The 17,557-nt window shown below is 41.8% G+C and overlaps 3 protein-coding genes across 4 annotated transcripts; all 3 read left to right on the plus strand.

Annotated features, from left to right (window-relative positions):
* Positions 1-319: 319 nt before the first annotated feature.
* Positions 320-10,761, plus strand: slain1a (SLAIN motif family, member 1a). Its single transcript, XM_046404674.1, has 9 exons — positions 320-1,053; positions 2,643-2,779; positions 4,925-5,041; positions 6,071-6,181; positions 6,412-6,561; positions 7,332-7,661; positions 8,340-8,528; positions 8,674-9,001; positions 9,849-10,761. Exons 1-9 carry the CDS (start codon positions 602-604, stop codon positions 9,922-9,924), a joined length of 1,890 nt encoding a protein of 629 aa, XP_046260630.1. The 5' UTR covers positions 320-601; the 3' UTR covers positions 9,925-10,761.
* Positions 10,762-11,381: 620 nt separating this feature from the next.
* wu:fc50b12 (uncharacterized protein LOC103911624 homolog) lies at positions 11,382-12,860 on the plus strand. Of its 2 annotated transcripts, none has more exons than XM_046404196.1 (4): positions 11,382-11,489; positions 11,623-11,705; positions 11,810-12,012; positions 12,250-12,860. In XM_046404196.1, the coding sequence occupies exons 2-4, from the start codon at positions 11,685-11,687 to the stop codon at positions 12,482-12,484; spliced, it is 459 nt and encodes a 152-aa protein (XP_046260152.1). In that variant the 5' UTR covers positions 11,382-11,489; positions 11,623-11,684; the 3' UTR covers positions 12,485-12,860. The 2 variants fall into 2 exon arrangements, with proteins under 2 accessions (XP_046260152.1, XP_046260153.1); XM_046404197.1 differs by having other exon boundaries at positions 11,810-11,973.
* Positions 12,861-12,996: 136 nt separating this feature from the next.
* kbtbd7 (kelch repeat and BTB (POZ) domain containing 7) lies at positions 12,997-17,495 on the plus strand. Its single transcript, XM_046404192.1, has one exon. The coding sequence runs from the start codon at positions 13,816-13,818 to the stop codon at positions 15,685-15,687; it is 1,872 nt and encodes a 623-aa protein (XP_046260148.1). The 5' UTR covers positions 12,997-13,815; the 3' UTR covers positions 15,688-17,495.
* The last annotated feature ends 62 nt before the right edge of the window (positions 17,496-17,557 follow it).

Here is a 17,557-nt window from a genome sequence, read left to right on the forward strand (position 1 = left end):
GCTCCTGGGGAAATTTACATCATAAAAAATAATACATGACAGATATTGTATAAGCTGATTAGAGCATTTTTTCACACGTGTTTGACTTAATTTTTGGCTACTTAGATAAACGAAACAAATGACTTGATTTTGCTCCACCAGAAATGTATTCCTGATGGTATCTAAGCCTTTAAAATAACATTCAGGCTTTTATTTCAGAAAAATGTAGCAGGCAATACATTTTCATCGGTGTCTGGGGTGGGGGGGGGGGCACCTACTTATGGGATAAGAATCATTATTACTGTTGTTGTTGTTACTACTAAACTGTGGAAAAGTCAAAGAGATGCAAATTCTCTCTGTGTGAGCTTTCAAGAGAGCGTCCATAATAAACACTTCCTCAGCAGTGGTGTGATGGGAGTTGAACTGTAAGCTGCTGACCAATGAGATGGAGGCTGTGCAGTCATCCCAGCAGCAGCAGCAGCAGCAGCATCAGTGTGTGTCCGTGAGAGAGCGAGTGTGTAGTAGCCTCAAACGGTGGGACTGTGGACACCCTCTCTGAACTGAACGGGACTCTCAGCAGGCAGGCCGTGCATTTCGCCCCTCTCAATGTGCTTTTTACCAAATGGAAGCAGAGGTGTTGAGCCCTCAGATGATGGCAGACGTCAATGGCAACAATAAAATCACCAACGCGGAGCTGGAGGTGTTAAAGCTTCAGGAACTGGTTCGAAAACTGGAAAAGCAAAACGAACAATTGCGGACTAGAGCGAACGCTGTAAACAATTGCTCCATCGGCCCTCATCTCCAGACGTCGTTGTCGTGTCTGCACGGCGGTACGTCGTGTCCGAGTGACAATTTCTCCTGCAAATATGGCATTTCGAGTCCGACGCAGTCGCCTCCGTGTGTCCCCGGACCCCGAGGTTCAACGGAGGAGCCTTTCGCTTATTTTCAGCCGAGCTCGGTGTCTCCTGACGCCCCCGGGGAGGACAGTGGCGCCGCTGGAGCCACAACTGTTTTGGATGAGGTTGATATTTTGGACCTCAACGCCGTGCTCCCTGTCGGAGAGCCCGATAGCTGGTAACTGCTCCATTTATGTCAACCACTTTATTGCAGCCGTAGGTGAATTTGCAGCTAAAAAAAAAAAGCGTCCCTTGTGTTTTTTGACCCTGATAGGTGCTTCACAGGCCACATGATTGTCTACCAGCCACGGTTTTGTGACATGTGTATTCTAACCCTGCCGTGTACTCTCTTATTGATTGCACTATTGATTCACCTCCTGGTGGGATAGACTTGCAGACGCTGGCCAGCACAGAGACTTCTTACAAGAGGAGAGAAAAAGAACAAAAACAGATTTGACCCAAGCTTTGAGCATCCCAGAATGCACTGTGCACGCTGCATCTATTCAGAGTAAGACAGCAGCGGGATGAAATTAGAAACAATGAGCCCCCCTTCAGCCTGTGATCAAACAGCTCGGCTTTGTGTGCAGCCTTCCGCCCCAGGCTGAACTACTTTGAAGCGCTGTATCTGCTGACTTAGGTAGCTCACACACTGACATGCTGACTACTGAACCGTTTCCAGCTTTATGTATCTGATGTGATGATGTGGAAAATGGAGCACACAGCTGAAGGCAGCCCTGATGCCATCCACCATTCACCCAACGTGTATATCCTCACTCCGTTTAACTTAACTAACTGACACCATGGCCTAGTTGCTGAATAAAATGTTTTTCTTTCGTGGTTCATCTACTTGGACGCAGAGATGACACATCTTTTTTTATATATTATTTTTAACAACCCAGTTTAGTTTATCTTTCGCAATCAGACACTCCAGTGGAACACACTCACACCTCAATGTTTGGATTATTGATTTATTTTATAGTCTTTATCATTATATCAAAGTCTGAATATGATAGCTTGTTTTACCCTCCTTTATTCAGTGGTCAGGATCCTGAGGTGACCAGTTTGATTTCTTCACGTTTTGGTCTGGTCAAAGCACAGGTATCAAGAGCTGCAACAAACGGTCATTTTCAGTAGTCTTTCTCAATTCATTGGTTCATCTTTAGTTGTACAAAATGTCGTGAAAATTTCCTATTATAATTATCCAACCAACAGTCCAAACACCCCAAATTTCCCATATACTATCACAACAATGAAGAAGCAAATCCTGAAAGACTGTTTCTGATTAATGTGGTTTATTGTCTAATATACTATTTGACTAATTGTTTCAGCCTTACAATTTTCTATCACCTACAATGAGAAAAGGTAACAAACACAAACAACAAACACACACTCTCATCCGGTACATCACAGCACTGAATGAAGCTGTCACCATTCTTTACTGTTTGGTTTGGTTGTAGAGTTTATGTTGTTGCCAGTAAAATGGCAATTGCTCCGTGTGGGAATTTTGAACTTTTATGATGTATTGACATTTGGATTTTATGAAAACCAATCCCTTTACAGTCATGGGTTTGCATTTTGTTATAAAGTCGCCTTACCTACCTGGGCTTCCCATCTGAGAAATATTGCCACTGTAAAAGGCATCCCTCCAGAGCTCTAAGATATACGGTATAGTGGCTTAACAGACTTCAGTTCTCTCTGTACAGTAACAAAATGGGCTATGCTGTAAAGGTGTCATAACTAAGCTGTGAGTTTTGATGTGGTTCCCAGGCTGTATGTGAGTCCTAAAGCCAAGCTGCAGAGTGAGAACATCCTCAGCCCTCTCCAGTGGTGCAGGCAGGTACTGGACCACCCGGGGCCCGAGGTGGAGCTGGCCAAGATGACCCTCTGTCACAGACTGGACCAAGGTACGGTGTGTTTATCACTCAGATTAACGGCTTTCATCTGTGGCCGCATCTGGACATGTGTGTCTCTGGCTGCTGACATGTGATCGTAAGCTGTGACACACTTCACCAACAAAATGCCTCCACGTGCAGCAGGATTTCAACATCAGTTTCTGAGCTGTGGAAGCATTTCTCTGCACACAACTCAATTGTTTCTAACCATTTGACCACTTAACTTACTCTCTTTAAATTTATGGGCCTTAAAGTACTGCAGCCAACTTTCCACGGTGCGATCACTTCTGTGGTGGTTGGAAGAACTCCAGTTCACACTTCTCGGTGTTGCCACAGAACAGTTAAGATTGATTTAAGGGATTTGCTGCACTCCTGTCCTGATAGAAAGAAAAAAACATTTCCCATCTTAGCTTTTTTTTAAGCAAATGTTGAAAAAGCACAATTAAATTCAAATTCATGTTTTTGAGATATTGAAGGAATACATTTTAGGAACTATGCTTATTTGCTTTCTTTCCTAGACTTAAGATGAGTTAGATGAGCTTAGCTTAGCATAAAGACCAGAGACAGGGGGAAACCACCATCCTGGCAGGCAACCAACTGAGAGTCCCGGAGGTCACTGATGGCGCCCGGTACATTGTTGTCTTTACACTTTGGTTTTGGTAGCTTTTTAGTTGCTTGTAGGTGGATTTTGTTATCATCGTTACCATAAAACCAGCAAGTAACAGCATTTCATTTAAAAAAAATTACTGACATCTAAAACATTTCACACCTATTAAGCTCTCTGTTTATGTGATAAAACTGTCACATAAACAGGTTTTCTGCTCTGTGGCGTTCGAGTCTTTGATTCATCCACATTGAACAAATCTGTCACTGCTGTATCGATGCAGTCACATGAGATGTTGAAGGTGAACCCACTTTGGTTTTAGTTGGATGTCTCTACAGGCTATGATATGTATAATGGGAAACACACATATCATACCAGTGTGCTGCTGAATGCCATTTGCTGCTGGACCCAGTTTTAGATTTGGTACTTCACGGTTTCTACAGCCATGCACAGGGATATGGTTGCCATAGAAACCGTGCTTACATTAACTAGGTTTTTGAGGCAGCACTCACTGTTCAAACAGCCTGCGCAGAGAATACTGTTGCATGCACTCATACTGCGTCAATGTGCTTGTATCTGAAGAGTTTACTGTGATCAGTGGACGATCTGTTGTGTCCAAACTGTGGTTCAGTAACGCATATTTGTTTGTGTTTGTTTGGATGTTCATTAGTGCGTGCATGTGTATGGTTCAAGGTCCTTCTGTGTTTCTAAAGCTGTATTCAGTGAAGGTTGGCTCTCCTTCTCTGGGTCATGAATACATCCTTGTCTCTGAGCTCCAGTGGCCGTTGTTTGTGTAGCTTGCTGTGAATACTAGTTTTATCCAGGAGCGTTTGAGCCTAATTGTGTCAGGAATGTTAAATGCTCCACTCTGTCAGGTGTGTGCCTCTCTGACTACCAATCAGTGCGGCTGAACTCAGTGTTTACGGACTTACAACATGTTATCTGGTGTCAGTCATGTCGTTTCGAGCCAAATTTATTCACCGCCAATCAGCATTAATAAAAAAGAATAATAAGGCATATTTTATTAGCAGTTTATAAGCTGTAACTAATTTTCATTTTCTAAGCCTTTACAGATTGTTAATAAGCAATTAAAAAGGACACTGAGCTGACAGACAAAACCTGACACACAAAAGTCAATGGGTTGTCCAACGTTATGACAGTGTTTTACCATGAAATTAATACAGCATGACAAATCAGATTTAAACAGTACAAATGTAACGTATTTGCCCCAAAGTAGACCATAGTACATCTAATTCTGATTTTGGGAATGTGATGTAGCCTACATGCAGAATCCCTGCTTATCCTAAGATCCCCTTAAAAAAAATCTGTAGTTTAGCCCAATAAGCTGCAGTGGAAAGATAAACCTCATCTTACTGTGTGAACCTCTTCTGTCCAATCATTTAAAGCATCAATACTGATCTGGAAAAAGCAGATTAACATTTGGCCAGAGTGAGCTACGATATAATCGATGCACTGTATGTGTGTGGGAGTGTCAGTGAATGTGTGTGTTATATGGCAAAGCAATTATACTAACATGTCCTTCATGTGTCTAGCTAAGCGGAGACGTGGAGTCTCCTCCGTCCGTCCATATAGCTGCATAGAGGGGCTCTCCGCCCTCAGCTGCCCCGTCCTGCCTTACACCAAATCTACTGCACTAACCGAGTCTCCAGGTAACACAGACGTATACTGCATATGCATTTAACTCCTGCCAAACACACAAGAGCCACTAACTTCTAATGGGCTTATTTTGATCAACAACACACTCTGATCTGTTTTGTGGCTTAATTAGGGTGGCCTTAAGAAAATTGACTGTAATTTGTAATTCTTAGGATGGCTCTCTGTTGGCTTAATACGTCAAATTGAATGCACTGTTTCATTGAGGTGACCTTTGCAAGAGAAATAAAAGCTGATTTTTAAATGAAATTATTTAATGGAACAAAAACTCATCTATTTCATGAGAGCAGATTGATCTTTTTAGTCATTTTAATAACGGCAGGATTATTTCCTGGTTGTCATTTGTAGTATTAAAATGTCATTCTGTTTTATCAACTTTTTGAAGTTTGGATTGTATTAGCAGTATGATTCTATGGAAGGTAATGTCAGTCTGCTGAATGGTCGACCACTTTGGTCTAGACTGAAATATTTCAAAAAAATATTAGATTTATCAGCATGATACTGTACAAATAAACACGATCCCAAGAGAGTGAATCCTAATGACATAGCTGAATTTCTGTGCAAATGAGGGCTAATTAGATCGTATTTTGGCCTAAAGTCTCTCAGACTTTAAAAAGAATTAATTTCACTGCTCAAATTAAAAGCAGTCTTCTTCTGCCTCACAGTGATTACTCCATTTCAAATCCAAATTAATAGGAACGTGGAGCCAAAAGAATCTGTCTTTTCCAAAATACTTTTGGAGCTCACTGTATAAACACAACCCAGATTCTTAAACAACCTGTTACTTGCAGTTTACAATCAGATTACAGCAAATTCCAAGGATGAGATTATAAGGTCATAACCTCAGACAGATGGAGACAAGCAAGCTCAATCTCCAGCAGAGGGGGAAAAAAGCCTTATGCCTGTTCATCCATATTTTATCTCAACACAAATGACGAGTACAGATTGGGCTTCGATTTGTTTGTACAGCTGATCATCAGCCATTGAGTCTTCTCTCTTTTTTGCTGTGTTTCTATTCTTCCAAGCCCCTTTGCCATCATCAGGTCAGTCCTTTCTCCAGCCAACTCTCACGCTCAGGCCCAGCTGCAGCCTCAGTGACAGGGCGCCCACCTTCCTATCAAACTCCACTCTCCACAGTAAGACCTCACTGACCATATGTATTCTCTGCTCTGTCATTCATTACTGCACTTTCAAGTGCTGTGAGTCAGTGTTCATCTGCAATGATTGCACACACTTAAACATCACATCTGTTGTGGATGTGTGTCGAGCGCCTGTAACACGTGCATATTGTTAAAATCACTGCGGTCAATCCGTTTTTCTTGGCTGCAGCAAGTGAGATGGATGTGTCTCTCTCCTGTGCTTTTAGATGTGGGACGCCGGCATGCAGCAATCAGCCCCCAGTCTTCCCTGGACAGTGAGACAGGTGTGTCAGAGTTGGAGGATGACTCCATCTCGATGAGCTACAAACTGCAGGACATGACAGATGTGGAGGTCATGGCACGACTTCAGGAGGAGAGTGAGTCAACTATCTGAATGTCTTGTGGGCACTACAGCGGAAAACAAAATACACCCTGAATGAGAAAGGACATGAAGTTTGAAGTTAATAAATCACAGCTGCAAATACTGCTATAGGTACAGGTCATGTATATGCCCACACTATGTCTATTAAATATGCATGATTTTCTTGTTTTCTTTTTGAAAATGCTGTTTGTCAGCATTTGATTAAAATTGTTGCATTTTCCCAAATCAGATAATTTAATGTGCAGTTGGTGGTTTGATTCCTTGCTCCTCCTAACAGCAATGTTGCAATTTTTTTTTAATCAGTGCCCTCTGATTGAGACTCTGTGGTTGCCGAGTGAAAGCCTCTTTTACAGCTGACAAATTGGCATTTTTTTACGCCAACCACTCCAAAACAGTGTTTGTGACTGTGATTTAAGAGATTTTCAGTACTTTTCCGTGAGGTTTTGACCTCACTTTGTGTGCATCTTGAATTTAGCAAATTCACATTTGCCTCTAAATTAAAATGTTTGGACTGTGGCTAAAGCTAAGATAAATGTTTGACCCTCTGAACAGTTGAACTTCAGTTTGCAGTAATGTCTTGATGTGTTGCCTTGCTGTTAAATTATGCAGGAGATTTCAGGAAGAAACTTTCCTGTAAGCATCTGGTCTGGATTGAGTAACTGAATAATGGATGAGAGGACGCTCCCGAATGAAATATATCATGTATTGTATGAGGCTCAGGTTCATGTTTTCCGCAAATAAAAGCCCTGATCTGTCACCCTGTAGGTCTCCGACAGGATTACGCCTCTACCTCAGCCACAGCCAGCCGTCGCTGCTCCAGCTTCTCCTTACACTCCCTCAGGCGCAGTGAGATGGATCTGGATGAGGAGGATGAGGAGGACGAGGGCTATGACCAGCTCCCTCCTCCCCAGCCTCGATTGTTTCGCACAGGGTCTATGCAGCGGGGCAGCCTGCCCCACTCTCACACCTTTTCTAGTATACGGGACTGCAGACGCAGCTCAGCCACCCCTCAGTTTTCACTCAGCGGACTCTCCCAGTACTCTGGGCCCTCCAGCCTGACCACAGAAACACACACAGCTTACAGGAATAGCACAGGTGAGTGTTCAGTAAACTCCTTGTCCACTGGAAATTGTGAGATCACTAAATATTCTTATAAATAATGATATAATTACATGGGTTCAGTCCTGTTTAATGAAATGAATATGAATATTCAAATTCAGACTGAAAGCATCTTTGATAGAATTACCCACAGTCAAGACATCTGTTATTTCTTACCAAACAACTTCTGTATGTGCCAAGAAGGATTTAAAAAGCGACTCTGTTCTATCAGTTGCATGAAATGACTGCACTGCATGACTGATTTGACTTTTTTCCTTTCTATTAGGGCACTCACATGCCATGCATTTTTGAGTCTAATTAAGTCAAAACAAATAGGAATAGTTTTCAAAACTTGCAGAGAGTTATATGAGAAGGTTGATACCACTCTGATGTCCAGTACAGTAAATATGAAGCCACCACCAGCAGCTAGTTAGCTCATGGTAGGTTAGCTTATCTTAGCCTCCAGGCTTGAAACAGAAGGAAACAGCTAGCCTGGCTCTGTCCAAAGGTAACCAGTACATTTTAACATCTTAACATGTCTTTTTTAATTCATTTGTACAAAAAACTAAACTGTAACAATGAAACCTTGGAGGAGGTTATATGTAGGGTTATGTCTTTGCTGAAAAGGTTAAGCACCTGCAATACCTGATCCGGTTTATTTATATGGTTACATAGACAAGCTACGGAGAAGCATGCCCAACCTGATCCGAGCTCCCAGCATGCCCAGTGTTCCCAGTATTTCATGCCTGGCTTCCCCTGTCAACCCACCCTCCCACGGTCCCTCCTCCTTGCCATTGATATCCTCTCTCCGGAGCAGCCAGAGCTTTGACTCATCCAATGGGCTTGCACGACTCCAGTCCTCTAGTAAGACTCTTTTCTTAAAGAATAAATCAGCTCATTTTTATTTCTGAGTGAATGTAAGACCCTGTTTTCTGAAGCCATAATGTTTAAACTTTAAGGTATTGCAATTCCATCACTGATGTGAAACTGTTCTCTTGCCGTGTTCCAGTTCCTTCCCCAGGGCAGCTCAGTCAGCGGGTCCATAGTGTGGGGAACTTCCCCACTACTCCCCGACACCCACTTAAAGCCACCGCCTATGTGAGCCCTACCGTGCAGCAGGGCCCCACCTCCCTGTCCTCCTCTGTCAGCCTACACTCCATCCCCAGCAGTGCTGCGCTGCCTCAGCCCCTCAAACCCAGCAGCACTTTGGTACCGCAGCCCCTAAAAGCCAGTGGCAACCAGTCATCTGTTCCTCGCAGCTCCCTTCCTCGCCCAGCCTCCTTTATAGGAACAAGTGGGGTTCCGCGTGCCAGCAAAATCACGCAGCCCACACGCAGGTGAGGACAGATAGACTGAGTCCAGATCCATTTGACACATCTCAGTCTGTGCTGTAAAGCCTTTCAAGCGTGATTTTGAACCTGGGCTACGAGTTGTGTCCAAAATCCAAACTACATTCAAATTTAAAGCAAGTTTTGGCAAAATAGAGTACACTCGAAATAGTTGGAGTACTAAAACAAAAACTGATTTTTATGTGTGCCATCCCACAATGTAATACTTGTAGCTTCTTCAGCTACAGGAAACCTTACCTTACGTTAACCGTACAAGAATAATTAACTTTTTGAAAAAACATTTTCTGTGTCTTTGTCAAGTTTAATTGGTATTCTAAATTGCAGTTTGATTGACGTCTAACATTGCATCATTATTGTATCATTTCCTGTTAATATAAAATGGTTAAACATGCTCAGGGTTAAATGTTCATTTCTTGTACATTGACTAAAATCTGTATTATTTAAAAGGTCAATATATATTACATTCTGTATTATTACTCATTAATTTATTCGATCAAAGGAAAATTAATCAGCCACTATTTTTTTATTGTTTAAGTCATTTTTCAAACAACAATGCCAAACATTTCCTTTACTCCGTGTTCTCATATGAGTATTTGCTGCTTTGCTTCCATTACATTACATATTTTGGGGTTCTGAGCTGTTATAATAATTGCTAGTTATTAATCAAGAATGAAAGTAATGAGGCACTGTGTACTACTGTGTACTTGTATACAACAAGTGTCCTCAGGGTGGTGCTGTAGTTACTCTGTTTATGATACTTGGGGGAACAGCACATTTTTTTTTAATTTCATTTGATTGCTTTAGGTACTTATTGGACTTATTTTTCCATCTGCAGTTTGCTGACCCCTCCAAAGAGCCTGGCTGCCCTGAGCTCCCTGAGAGATGGCAGCTGGAAAGATGGCTGCTACTGAACCCAAATAAACTGATGTCGAAGAAGTGCACAGGGTAACACTGCATGGGACCCAACTGATTTAAAAAAAATCCCATCAGGAGGGCCCAGTCTTGGGCTGTGACCCAAGAGAGAATGACTGTTAACCTTTCTAAAAGGCACTACTCCTCGCTGAAGGACGAAGCAGTGACTGAGAACAGTATGGGTCCAGCAGGCTGGATCTTGACCTTACTAGCTGCTGAAACACAGACTGACACACTATGACTCAACCTGGCAATATTCTGATAATCAGCTGTTAATTGTGGACCGAATCTTGTTTAATATGTGTTGTTTTTTTAATTTGTCATTGTGGAGTGTTAAGGCTTTCATTCAGCTGAATGAAAATTTCTCTCCAGTTGAAGGCATAGAAAAAAATAGGCCATGCTTTTGTACACGCTTTTCATGATTTCATGATTTCATATGATGAATTTTGCAAGTATTCATTTTTGTCAGACTGTGGTGTCAGATATGAAGGTGAACCTTTTGTTTCATCCCGTGCCTGGTAAAACGTAGCGTATGTCAGTAGTATTTATTGGCTCACCCTTGCAGCACTTTTGATCAGAATTATGGTTAACACATTAAAATAAATCTTTTCTTTTTTTTTTGTAAAATATGACGTTATGTTCAAGTGAGTATACACACATTATCTTTTGGCCACCTTGTTTTCATTAACGTTTACATGAGAGCTAATATTTTTAATGTTCTTTCATAAACGTAATAGCTCCAATGGTATTGCACATAGAGCCCTGATGCTTTTTATGGATGACAAGAATTTAAAGGGGAGGTGAGTTTTTAAAGCGAATAAAAGCCTTTCAAAGTGTTTTGTATTTTCCTTGTCTGTCTTGAATGTAGTTCATTCTGTGGTTTAAAGTATCAAGAAAACGTATTTCCCACACCTGTTAAGTCCAATTATCAACTGTTACTCACTTTTTAAGCGAGTCAGACATTTATTTGTTTATTTAAAAAGAATGATTTCTAAAGTGTTGGCCTTTTTCTTTATCTAATGTGTGAACTTATAATTTTGGCTTAAACAGAACTTTGGTCACCAGTGTCTCTAGACAGTCCAACTTTATGAAGGAAGACGCTCAACCAAATACACATTTCTCGAGGTGACAACTTATCTCTTGACAATTGGACTGTAAAGTGTGTAAAACAATTAAGACAGTCACAACCCAAAAGTTAAGGCTCTGGAGCAAATAGCAATCTTTCAGTCAAACTATCTCAGTGAATTATAGTGTATAAATACAATAGAAATACAAAACATCATGAATCACATCCTGCAAAGGTGCAATTCCATACAAACAGTCCATTTACAGATAATCCATGCTGAGCCCTCTACAGTATAAATTTGGAAAGGACTTCACTCTAATTTTAGCATGGTACATTTGTTCAGCTGTCAGCAGGTGAAAGTGTTTATCCTGACAGTTGTTAGCTCCACAGGAACCCCCGGAGCTAAAGTGGCTAATGTTTAACAGATTAGCATGTTGATGAATCTCCCCAGTAACACTCAAACTATGCTCATTTCTGTCATACTGTACCTTTGGATAAGTAAGTACAACCTCTGACTGCTACTTGGAATTTTGGAATTGAAATGTATGTTTATTATATAGCTCTTACTGATATATTACTGATATATTTTCTGATATGATACCTGTATATTTCTGTATCTTTGTTCATTTAGGTTTATGAAGACGGTTATTTAAAAGTGTGATTTGCACTGTTGATCTTTTGGAATTTGAGATAATGCCCAACAAAGCCCAAGAGGTGTGTGTAATCTGTTTTTATTTTCACTTTCATATATCTAAAATCAGCAAAGACATATCATAGACATTGATATATATATATATATATATATATATTTTTTTTAGGATGCTGTAATTAACCTGAAGACCCTGCAGGAGATTTCCAGCCAGCTTGGTTTTGAGTGGACAGTTCTGGCATATGAGCTTGGCTTCAACAGAACCGAGATTGGGCGATTCCACACCAAGTCTACAGAGAAGAGTGTCCAGGCTAAGACCATGCTGGAAAGCTGGTATAGTTTGTGTGCATATGTGAATAACTTGATGTTGTGGTAAGATTTAGTCACTCTATTGCAAGATTAATAAGAATATTCTAAGATTACTAAGATAAGGATATCATCATGGTTATCTGTCAACAGGTAATTTAAGCTTAGTAAGTCATTTGTGTTTTGACTTTGACGTTTTCGCTCTCTACACATTCAGCTGCACTGCACTAAATCTGTCATTGACTCTCTCCTCTTCTCTTCCTCAGTCTAAAATGTTTCTCAGATGTCCATCTCTATTCACAGGTATGAGAAGTCATGGGACAAGCCCAATAAGACCAAGCTGCTGCAAGATGGACTGGAGCGAGCAGGCAGAAGGGACTTGGCCGAGAGGCTGCACTGCCTCCACTGGGGCCATCAGAAGCTGAGTCGTAGGGTTGAGCTGCCGTCCGCCTTTCCTTTCCTCATCACAGTCCACAAGACCATCCGCAACCAAGATGCACTACTCAGGATCAATGACCTCAACCGTAGATACACTTAAAGCTCTGTAAAATGCTCCTAGCTGTGTGGTTATGCATAGTTCTCACTTTACAAGCATACAATAACAGTAGGCTTTACTGCACACTGTAAGTAATATGAAATAAATGTATTTAATGTCACTTAATGCCAAACCATGGGCCATACTTGTAGTCAATTTTTTTCTTGCATGACGTTTATGCTTTGCAAAAAAGATGAAAAGTAAATTTTTGGGCCAAGTTAAAATTCCCTTTATTCCATTAAAATTATTATTTTTCTTTTATTGCCGTGAAAAACTTCAAATTGCTTGTTTTGTCTGAGGGACAGCGCAAAGCCAAAAGCTATTCGATTTACAGTGATGTTAAAAGAGAATGACATTTTTTCATGACACGCGACAGAAGTAATAAACAAATTATTAAAATCATTCTTACTGATAAATAAAAGTGACTAACCATCCAGCACCATTTCTAAGGGTAGCAGGTACTTGTAAACTGGGTTATTCATCGATGTTATTGGCCAAACATGTTGACACATACTATTAATTGAACTCCACTGGCCAGAAGCTCTTACAAAATGGAGACTTGGAAAATACTGATTTTGATAAATGTGATTAAAAAATTATCTTGAATAAATCCCGATCAACCAAACTTAAATCGACCCAGTTACACAAACCAATCGGAAAAATGAAGCTATTCCTAACAAGGTTGTGTGACCGAGCAGTGAGCCAGAGCGGAAGCCGGGCAAGATTGCCTTCAAAGTAAAAGATTCATTTTTTTCATTTTGGGTTAATAAAGACTAATTTAACAAGTGGAAAGTAACGAACATAAAGATTGATGTTCATATTATTCGAGGTCTTGTTGAACTGGATATAGAGGTTAGCAAGGGAAAATCCGCGCAACACTTTTACATGAAATTGGACATTATCTTGGCAATTTCTCCCGGAAAATGTAGTTTCGACCCCGGCCAAAAGACAGTGTTATTTTACGAGAGCCCCGTCTGCCCCTTACACTCAAAACAGATTACAGCATTGACAAAAAAAAGAAAACAATAATAATAATAATAAAACGAGTGCTACTTTCTCCGGGTATAATTCATGGAGTGTGTCTGATTTAAACTCGACATGATTGTTATTTGGAGATCGTCATCTGTTGGCTGTTCAGACTCACGGGCGACCGCTCAGCTGTTAAATCGCTGGTAATGTATTTTTTACAGCACACTGATATCCTTCAGTAAACGGATGTGTCATTATCAGCGCGCAGACCCCTTCGCGTTAATGAGTATGTTATCCGCGTGACAGCGGTTTATTTGAAACCTTCGCCGACGTAAAGCAGCAAATTGCTCACTACGGTTGCAGCCATGGCTTCGGCGCTGAATTGCTTCAGTGGTCCCGAGGTGCTGGAGGATGTGAATCACGCTCGGGGTTTGATAAAAGAGTTGAAATTTCTTTACGACTGTCGGCTGTTGGGAGACGTTACTATCGGAGTAGAGTGCGAAGAGGAGTCACAGGAGGACAGCGGCGAGTCGGCCCGAGGTGACATTGACCAACTTTTCCTGTGTAGTCGCAACGTCCTCGCCGCTGCCAGCCCTTACTTCAAAAGCATGTTCACCGGGGGCTTGAATGAGAGCATGCAGGACAGAGTGGTCATCCGCGGCGTGGACGCTGAGTCCATGTCTGTCATCATCGACTATTGTTACACGGGCAGGGTGACCATCACGGAGAGCAACGTCCAGAGGCTGTACGCAGCGGCCAACATGCTTCAGCTTGAGTACATCAGGAAAGCCTGCTCCAGTTTCATGTCAAGGAGGCTGGACCTCTCCAACTGCGTGGGGATACTGAAATTTGCAGACACCTATGATAATCCTGAACTGAAGGAGAATGCACAAGCTTTCATAGCCAGGAACTTCAGCCAGGTGTGTAATGGAGGGGACCTTTGTGAGCTGGATCTGGTGCAGATCAAGGAGTTGCTGTCTCTGAACACTTTGGATGTGGACTGTGAAAGGAAGGTGTGTTCAGCTGCTTTGCAGTGGATTGAAGCCAATGCACTGCAGAAAAGGGAGGATGCATTACAAGCACTGAAGTGTGTGCGCTGGAACTTGTTTGCCGACAAGGACAAGTCTTACCTGGAGGGTCTCATGGCGAGGCCTTTAATTGAGAAATATCTTGCATGTTTCTTCAGCAGGTCCGCTGAGGACGGCTGTGAAATGTCTGAAACTCTGGATGTACCAAAACACAGAATAGGTGTCAGTGCAAAAGAAATGATTCTCTTTTTCGGCCTACCCAACGATAACATTATGTGTTGCGACCCTTACTCAGAGGACCTGTATTTCATGGCTCCTCCTTTAGAGGACCTCAGCAGTCAGGATTACAAACGTTCCACCATGGAGTCTCTCATTGCCTGTGCCACGCCTGAAAACAACTTGTTCCTAGCCTCACACCTCTCTAAACACTTCTGGTTGTACAACCCTGTCCTCAACAGCTGGCAGGAGTTGGCAGAGAGACCACTGGGGAGGATACACTCTGGGATGGGCTACCTCAACGGCCACGTCTACCTTTTGGGAGGAAGAAATCCAGTGACGGATGCCAGATTGAAGGAGGTCGAGTGTTACAGTGTCCAGAGGAACCAGTGGACGTTTGTGGCTCCTCTGCCTCATTCATTAGGTAAAATGCAGGTTGTGGCTCTAAATGACCAGTTGTATGTGGTGAACAAAAGGAGAATGCTTTGTTATGATCCTAAGAGGAACCGCTGGCGCCACTGTGGGTCTCTGAGAAGAGACAAGCTTCACAAGGCCTGCGTGTTTCAGGACCAGATCATCTGTGTGTGTGACATCCCTGTGGTGAAAGCCTACAGCCCCACCAGGGGGGAATGGAAGAGGTTGGGTGACATTCCTATTGACAGCCGTGCTCTAAATTACCAGGTGATCCAGCACAACAACAAGCTGCTGCTCCTGACTCAGACGTTACTGCAGCACAACAAAAACAGGGTCCTCATCCATGAATACGACTCAGCCAGGGACACATGGAAGAACGTCATGGCTGTGTATGTGTCCACCCTGGGGCCCGTGTGTGTTTCCACACGTGTGTACCCAGCATGTCTAGGCTCTGCACACAGCTTCTCTACAGAGGAGGACGACGACAGTGGCTCCAGTGCCGACTGGGACTTTGATGGGCTGACAGACGCAGACTCTGACTCTGGCAGCTCTAGCTCTTTCTCAGATGAGAACTGGTAGTGGAAATGTGTAACTGTGTCAAAGAAAAGTTTATTTATAATTTGACAGACATATACAGCACTCTCTCTGTCAGGAGAGGTGACAGATCCAGATTTAATTTCATATTAAAGCCAACATGTACAGAAGCAGCCATCAAAATGTTAAATTCCCCAGTGTTGCTACTGGTTATTTCCAGAAGGAGAGAAAAAACTGAGCAGAATAGAGTTCAGTGATTCTCTTCCATTTATTTCACACAGTGAGGACAAATGCCAAGAGACAAGGGCTTTACTCTTCCATCTGTTATGTCCTGCCAGCGTATAGTAAAACAGTTTATAATTGGAGCACAAAACTGAGGCTAGGCTCAAAAACACTCAGTCCTACACTTCCCATCATGCAGTGATTTCCAAACTGAGCCTTTGCAGTATACACCATAGGGAAAAGGGAATGAAACTGAAGTCTAACTCAACTTTTCCCATCAGAGACATTTTAACAAATACAAGTGATAAAGTGATAAGATAATTAGCTACATGAACTCAGCCTTTGTTAATGTTATTAATTCTGTCATCTACCAATGTCTGCTGGGAAAAAAAAGTCTGTTGACGTTAACGCTCTGATGCTATGAAGATTTAGTAGGGAAAAAAAGACATTTAAAGGACAATATTAACTGACTTTTTAGGTGTTGAAAAGGGGTAAAAGAGACATCAGTCAAATCCGAAATACAAAGTTGCTCTTCTTGCTCTTGAGTTCATTGATAAAGCAGGAGAGTTTTGTGTCCTTTGTTGTCTGTTAGCTACATTTTCCAGGAGGTCGTGACAAAAAGGGTTTGGGAACCAATGCCATAATGCAGCTTTAATGTTGTTTTTGTTTTTGGTCAGCCTCTGTTCTTGGCTGCAGAGGCAGGACTTTATACTTGACAATGCTTCTCCAGAGCCACAACAGACATTACAGTCCTATCTTATTTAGCTTGAATAAATGAGCACACCTGCTTATTATTAGTGTAAAATCAAGACCAGACCGTGACTTGTGGGACATCAGGCAACTCAAGTGCCTCATGTTTATGTCAGATAACTGGTCATTTACAGGGCTTTAAAATTTGCTGTGCTTATGTTGCTGATGCACATTAAGATGCCACACACAGCAGGTGTTGTGAAAACTACAGTATGAAATGTAGAAGCCAATGCACTGTACCCTCACTCAGGTTCAGGCTTCAGCCTGTTTGCCATGATTGAATTTTTTGTAGGTGTAGTAAAATTCAGTGTTTTTGGTGACATGACTAATTTTATGAAATTTATTTGAAACTATTTTATTGAGTGGACGTGTGATTTTGTTGTTTTTTGGGGGGGGCGCGGGGTAACTTAACGTATTTGCTACAAGCAAGAAATTCGAGTGTTTTGAGTGTTGTTTGGTGCTGATGAATTGTTTTAGTTGAAGGACATTTTTATCAGCATGTAATAAAACTGGAAGCCATTGTCCTCCCCAGCACCCCATACACTCAGTTACCAGTTTATTAGCAGCATCGAAACACGCAGAAGTGTTTGTAATCTGAGTAAAAAGAATTGTAGAATTTCAAGTGTACAATACATCATAGCATCAACACCTCTGGAAAACAGATGGAACAAACACTGAACATTCTAACCTTCATGAAGTTAAGTTTTATTACAGGGCTACAGGACTGATTGGACTTAGTTGTACCTAATAATGAACTGGTAAATGAGTGTAGATCCTACTGTTGTGTCTCAGATGGAGAGAAGTGCTAATGCGTGCATGTGTGTGTGTGTGTGTGTGTGATGGTGAAGGGCTGGTTGGTTGTGGTAATACTCATGGTCTGGATTATGTTTTGGTGTATGTGTCAAATAAATATCCTTGTTTGATGTGGAGGAGCATTTGTGTG

This window comes from Scatophagus argus, chromosome 11, assembly GCF_020382885.2.
Source record: "Scatophagus argus isolate fScaArg1 chromosome 11, fScaArg1.pri, whole genome shotgun sequence".
NCBI lineage: Eukaryota > Metazoa > Chordata > Actinopteri > Scatophagidae > Scatophagus > Scatophagus argus.